Source organism: Pinus tabuliformis, chromosome X, assembly GCF_031772625.1.
Source record: "Pinus tabuliformis cultivar Carrire ecotype Pingquan chromosome X, CPIR1, whole genome shotgun sequence".
Lineage (NCBI taxonomy): Eukaryota > Viridiplantae > Streptophyta > Pinopsida > Pinales > Pinaceae > Pinus > Pinus tabuliformis.
This window is the reverse complement of record NC_142308.1, coordinates 634,761,664-634,768,616: the sequence shown is the minus strand read 5'-3', so window position 1 is coordinate 634,768,616 and position 6,953 is coordinate 634,761,664. Positions and strand designations below refer to the sequence as shown.

The window sequence follows — 6,953 nt, the reverse complement described above, 5'->3', positions numbered from 1 at the left end:
AGAAAGTGCAAGAGAGAATGAAACAATTTCGATGATATAAAATCTGGAAGCAGAGAAAAAGAAAATGCAAAATTGTAAAATTCTTGAGTCATTGTAAGCCTAGTTGAGACATAGACCAACAGGCATGTTTGAGTCATAATCGAGTCAAGTTAAGTTATGTTGAGTCATACGGTCATAATTAAGGGGGAGTGTTAGAAATAGTAATTACTCCTGTACGTGGAGTTGGCTAAACATAGAGAGATAGTTAACTGAGTGATTGGGTGATTGAGTGTTTGGGTATTGAGTAAAGTCGAGTTAAGTGATATATGACTTTGAGTGTGTGATTGCATGTGGTTGTATGTGAAGATATTTTAGGGGAGTCCCTAATAAAAAAGATTAAATACCCTTCATTGGGTTCATTGTAAGAATCATGTTTTGTGTGATCAATATAAGAGCAGCAACTCATGTTTTCTGTGAATTCATGCTTTGTCTCCTCCCCCTTTCCAACACAATCCATGTTTTTTTAAACATTAGCGATTTCTTACTTAAGTATGTTTTAGTTTATGATAATTTTTTTGGGAAGTTTGGCATTTTTCGAAATTAAGAGCAAGTTTTAGTTTATAGGAATTTTTTTGGAAGTTTAAGATATATATTAAGAGAAAAGAAAAAAATAATAATAATATTGTAAAATAAAAAATTAATAATTATTTATAAAAAATTATAATATATAAATTATATAAATTTAATAATTTAAAATTATTATTTTTTTAATTTGAATAAATTTCACTGAAAAATTTAAAAAAATTTAATTCTGATCATTATTTCGTTTTTTTTACGGCTACAAGTCTATTCTCATAGCCAGGTTTATTTTCGAGGTTGGATGAGATTAATTAACACTTTTTACCATTAATTTATTTTCGAAGAAAATAAAATTATTTCTATTTGAAAAAAAAAAGGCTCAATCTTAATCTTAAAAGTTTGACAATGTTAGTGAAAAACAAACGTTACTAATAACATCCCGCAACAACAATATTAAGATTTTTTTTTTCAATCCAACTATACGTCATATCTGTATTTATCTGTACATCTATAAGCTTCTCCCATATTATACTATTCACTTGTAATGTTTCCTTTATAGCTTTTCCTTCACAACATCTACTTAAAATCAATTCTCTAAATAGCAAAAGGCTTTTTATGCCTTCTATAATCAATCAAACATTCAACTTATCCATGGACCTAATAATCATTGCAATTATTCAAATATATTTTGCGACTAGGCATGCTGATTTGAAGATATACAAATGATAGTGACGAATCTGAAACGAATCAGCCTTATCCACTACCCAAATACAAAGTCAAAGGAAAAATAATGATATACTCTTCAATGTTTGTGCAGCAGTCTTTTGAGATTGAAAGGTGTGATGAAGGATGTATTCCCTTGCCAAATCTGGTGAGAAACCATCTCATAGAATTTCTCAGTGGGATGGGCTCCATCCCAAAATACGTATTTCTCTGGACGTTTGCAAAGAAAAGCTCTGTATTCTCCACGCTTATCCTTCGGAATCTCCAATCCACAAGACACAGCAGTGTTAAATGGCCCCGCTCCACAGCACGCAGACGTCGTGTTTTTAAAACCTGAAATGAAAGCCACGTCCCATATTGCATTTAGTCAATTCGCAAACCAAGCCACCCATATAATGTTTTCGAAATTTATACTGCTTTTTCAAATATCACTGATTTTTACCATAGGATTCACCGTGCTGAATTATATTTAATACGAAATCATAACTGTTAGCTAACAGGATCGTTGCTCCATCTAATTTTTTATTCAGCTGGTTGACGAGCTGTCTGAGACCATTATTATATGCCACAACCAGCTGATTTGCAATTTCCACACATCCACCGTTATATGCCTTCATTCCTGCGAGCCTCGCAGTTGGAATACATCCTAGAGGGCCGATATTTAATACAAGCAAGTTTCTTGCCCCGTTTTTGTAAAGTGCCTGCAACATCCACATATAGAGAATACCCCAACAATTATCAGAATCGAAAAATCAGGTCAGTAATTAACTGGTAAAAATAAAATATGAATGCTTTATACATACCAACAAGTGTTCGTTATATTTACTAAGCAGCAGCTTAACAAAATCCTGGGCACTTGTAGAGTTTTGGAAGGTGGTATTCGCTAAATAGTTGAGGCCAATATCATCGCCACCACTGGTAATGCTATACAAGGACTTGGATAGATATTCTTTTGCATAATAATCTCCTCCAAGTTTTTTCCCTAGACGCGAAGAATAGTTGGCGAATTGGCGTATCTGGAGACTTAAAGGGATGATATTCTGCATGGCGAAAACACCAACCACGTTTAAGTGCTTATTTTCAACATGTAAATTCTTCTGCATCAATTAGATAGAACATGTGTTTATTTTGCGACTCACCAAGTAATTCCCCGTGGAATCCAGTATTCCGCTTCCTCCGGATGCGAAATTAATACCTTGAGAGAAGTTAGACCGTGGGTTCAGATATGGAGGTGGAAAGGGCAACCTTAACTGAGTAGCTGCGGATACAAATATCATACGTATATCATAATCTCATGAAAAAATCAACCATATAATTATCACTAAGTTGGATAAAAAGGTGAAGAAAATACCGATGAAATCGGATACAGTTCGGCCATTAGAGAAACGACCAGTGGGGCGATGGAAGAAGGTCTCTCCGTAAGGCGGAAAATTAGCTTTAGCAGTTGTGTTGGCAATGAAATTGTTGGTACCAGCATCTGCTAGAGAACCCCCAAAAATGAACATGGCAGGGACATTATGTAAATTAATGGCCGTAGCTAAAGGTAACGATAAAAGCAACATAAATAAGAACTGCATTATAAACTTCCCCTTCCCCTTCACGTATATACATGAAAACGAAATACAACGGCACTCTCTGTGTGATTCGCATCCTCATTTATGGAGAAAATTGATACAATTTGGGAATAAAATAAGAATGAGTTCGGCGTAATGTAAAGTAGGTGGGCCAAAGCTAAAGGTTAGTTTATTCAAATATCGAGGAGTTTAGTTCATGTATTTAGTTAGTCATTGTTTTTATATCTAGTTAGAATATGAAGTAGTGTTGTGAATTTCTATATTTCCTTTTAGCATTACTTAAAATCAATCACATCACGTGTAATATAAAAGATGAGATGCGCGGAGAATTTTAAAATATATTACTTGTGAAGTAAGGGAACTTCAAAACTATATTACTTGCGAAGTTCGAGGCGAGGTTGAAGTGGGCGGTTTTTCAGCTTAGTGATACAGTGGGGGAGCTTACTGGACTGATACATATGGAACAAGTAAACCAAAATTCAATACGGTCGAGGTGAAGGTGAAGGTGAAGGTGAAGGTGAAGGTGAAGGTGAAGGTGAAGGTGAAGTTGAAGTTGAAGGTGAAGGTGAAGTTGAAGTTGAAGTTGAAGTGAGTGTTTCATAGCATAATATTGTAGAAACGTTTTAGTAAGGAAGGTATGAAGGTATTTTGTATCTCTAGGTAATGAATGAATTAATAAGTTTTTTTTGGTAAGTCAAAGGTTTTTATTATATTAAAAGAAATTATATTATTAGTGGATAAATAAGTAAAGAAAAATTTAAAACTATATTAATTGTGAAGGTCGAGGTAAAGTTGAATTGAATGTTTCCTCGTATAATATTGTAGAGAAGTTTTAGTGGATTAATGGCAAAAAGGAAAATCCCGAAGGTATGAACATATTTTTGTATCTTTATGTAATTAATAAATTAATAAAAGAAAATTTATAGAGATTATATTACTAATACAATTTTTCATTATTTTGTTAGTTTTAGTTTTATTAGATTTATTGGTTACAAGATAACATCTAAAACAAATAGCAAGTTTTCAGTACAATCTTATTAATCAAAGTCGAAATAGCCAGTGAAAACAAAAAAAAATTAAGACCATAACACAACCCACAACCATCAGGGATCATAAGAATTGATCAGAGTAGGGTTCTTTGGTCCAACACCATGTGATGCAGGAGGTCTAAAGTCATAGTGCACATTCTTTCCATGTCTGCAAGCCTCCCTTCAAAGTGTTCCAGCTTCTCATAAATTCTCCTTTGACTCCTCTGCAAGGTGGCCAAACGATCTTGCATTTGCTATTGATTACAATGGAGATTGTTTAAAAGTTCGATGACCACATTCTTGTCATCATGACAGTCCCTCTTGAGCTGCTCTAAGAGGAGGGTCACATGTCTGAGCTGGTTGTGAAATATGTCTAAAGGAGGGCAAGAGGGTGCGGGGGAGGTGGGTAGTTTCATTGTTCTAGCTGACTGTGTAGCGATGGGGTCCACCGCCTCACCAAGACCACGGTCATCCATGATATGTTATCCATGTTGAACCCTCGGTCCTATACCCCTTCTCTCCCATCCATACTGAAGGTACATAGTCCATTGAGATGGGTCCTAAAGAAACCCGCAATTAAAGTTAAACCTCGTTGACCTACAACAATCTATATAAGTATACCGACAAGTCTCCACACTCAAACCACGATGCAACCAAAAAACCACATACCCACGGTGCTGGGTCTCGTCGTATCCTCTGGTTAAATGGCTCAAACCAAGTAGTAGACAGGCCGACCACTCACCTGACACCACTAGAAGGGAAACAAGAAACTCCCTACCCCTGTGCCAAGCCCTCAACTTCAAATAGAAAGAAATAATCGCATGGCCTCTGAGGTGATCAACAAACATATTTACCTTCTAAACAAAAACCTTTGTAACTACCCTAGTTGCAACAACCATGCGAGGGAATCCCAACAATTCCGCACCAAGGCATCGAGAATCACCCAACAACAAAAGTTGACACTAAGAACAACTAGCAAGGGTGGAGGATGAGCTCAAATTCTTCTATCTAGGCCCTTTAAAACACCACTAGAAACTCTCAATGCGACTGACCAAACCTCTATTATGACACTAATTCTCAACAAAATTCACATAAATAAGCTAGGACTCCCCAAAGAAGGAATAGCCACCTATAAAATTGACAATTGCAAAAGAAAACTACTCATAAAAACCATAAATCCTTACCAATTTCTTGGTCAAAGGTCTACAATCCAATTCCAACTAGCAATCCACCACGCGAAGACCCCACATTGTTGGTAACTCCATAGACTTTAGAGAAATTCGCTAGTTGATACTCCTTATGCTAGGTGATGAGTCCCATCAATAGGTACATTTTGAAGATCATTATGCCATCCTTCAGCCTTAAATCTATCCTTCTCTGACATTAATTCACATTTTTTTGTTATATTATGCTTAGTAAGAGGAGTAAAAGGTGTTTGTCATAGCATGTGGCCCAATGTGGTTTAATTGTAGGAAATGAAGCATTTTTTAGGCTATTACTATGCAGGGGCTTGAGGGAGACAACTAGGAGAGAGTCTAGGGGGTTTTTCCACCTCCTTAACTCTGTAAAATCAGCTTGGGATCACAATATCCTCTCTCACCAATTCGAATTCATTGGCAGTCGAGTCACTCCTAGTTCAAGTGAAGACCAAGAGGGACAAGATCCACCATTTTCGAGATCAAGGAGGGAACCACTCCTACTTTCAAGGGAGTTTCTTGAATTTCCCTTTTGTATAAATAAATGAGAAGAAGATCTCATTAGGATTCAAAGTTTTTGTTAATCTATGGGTAGCAATTGAGCTTAAATATTGACATTGTTACTTTAAACATTTATATGATGTATTAGACCTGCAATTTTTGATAATGAGAAGTTGGATTTTAAGTTGCATCTAAGTTAGTTTTAGAGGGTTGGGACCCTTGGGTTTGGGCCCAACCTATAGGCTTTAGTCCCTCTTTTTTTTTTTTACTTATGTTTCTTCTTGATTTCAAGAATTTCATTGTTTCTTGCATTTCAGTAGAGATTAATCTATAAAATCTCATGGTTGCAACCTCTACATCAACTCTCTTGTGGGAGAATGAGTGGAACGATTCACAACCACTGTCCAAATATTTTTGTTTATCATCTCTTAGAAATAGATTAGTGTTAGTTGTCCTGTTTTACATTTTCTTTCCATAGCTTAGAACTCAATTTAGTGCTTAGAGCAACATTATTCATAAATTAAATGTTATTTAAATTCAACTCATCTTCTCCATCATAAGTTATCTAATTTTGGTAATGATAAATGAATGCATGCATGTGATTGATTGCAGGGCTACGTTGATCTACAGGGAAGGGAACCTTTACCGCTTCCATCTTGAGTTCCTTCATATTCTCTTTCCACTTCCAAATTCTGTCTTAAAACTTTGTTTTATAAGTCACTTTTCCTAGTCCACCGAGAGCACTCATCCTAATGCAAGACAGGCATATGAGAGGTCATGAGTTTGGATAGGGGCTTAAACCAACCTCCATCCATTTTCTTCAACTTCCATCCACCTATCCATACCCTCAAGACATGATTTTCAGCTTCAAAAGCCACTCGAATGCGCTCCTGTAGCATTATAGGCCTCATGTAGCAATCACCTGTAGCAAACATGTAGCATCACTTTCCTTCATCAGTTTTGATCCCCACTGTAACTTTGACTTAATATAGATGAAGCCACTCCAACCCTCTCTTTTTCTTCACTACAAAAACAGAGTAGAGTTAGTTTTTTATCACAAGTATGATGCGAGTAGGTTAATGATTTACAAGCAAGTTTGAACTAGGTAGATGGTACATGAAATTATGATTCGTAGTTTGATGAATTATGCAAGACAAAATAGTTTCCCTTCTGCAAGTAGATTTGGTGGTTTGATGGATTTTGCACGATAGAATAGCTATAGTTTTTGCAAGTAGATTAACGTTTTTCCTTTCATGAATTGGTTAGTTAGCATTTGTTATAGCTCCAAATCTCACTCTTATGGTTTGTGATGCTGCACTTATGGCCTAGGGCAACCCCTCCTTCCAGACCTGGTCCAAAAATTTAAAAAACAG

General features: G+C 35.9%; 1 protein-coding gene across 1 annotated transcript; it reads right to left on the bottom strand.

Moving 5' to 3' along the window:
* Positions 1-1,360: 1,360 nt before the first annotated feature.
* LOC149141590 (GDSL esterase/lipase 6-like) lies at positions 1,361-2,858 on the bottom strand. The gene is made up of 5 exons (XM_089451269.1): positions 2,633-2,858; positions 2,421-2,539; positions 2,085-2,321; positions 1,724-1,982; positions 1,361-1,614 (listed from the first exon to the last, which is right to left on the bottom strand). Exons 1-5 carry the CDS (start codon positions 2,856-2,858, stop codon positions 1,361-1,363), a joined length of 1,095 nt encoding a protein of 364 aa, XP_089307395.1.
* Between the last annotated feature and the right edge of the window lie 4,095 nt (positions 2,859-6,953).

Bases quoted from the DNA above. Each gene is read 5' to 3' on its own strand.
- LOC149141590 (XM_089451269.1), bottom strand. From the start codon at position 2,858: ATGCAGTTCTTATTTATGTTGCTTTTATCGTTACCTTTAGCTACGGCC. The intron at 2,322-2,420 runs GTGAGTCGCAAA...TTCGCCATGCAG, and splicing joins ATTCCACGGGGAATTACTTG to AATATCATCCCTTTAAGTCT. The intron at 1,615-1,723 runs GTAAAAATCAGT...CTTTCATTTCAG, and splicing joins TCAGCACGGTGAATCCTATG to GTTTTAAAAACACGACGTCT.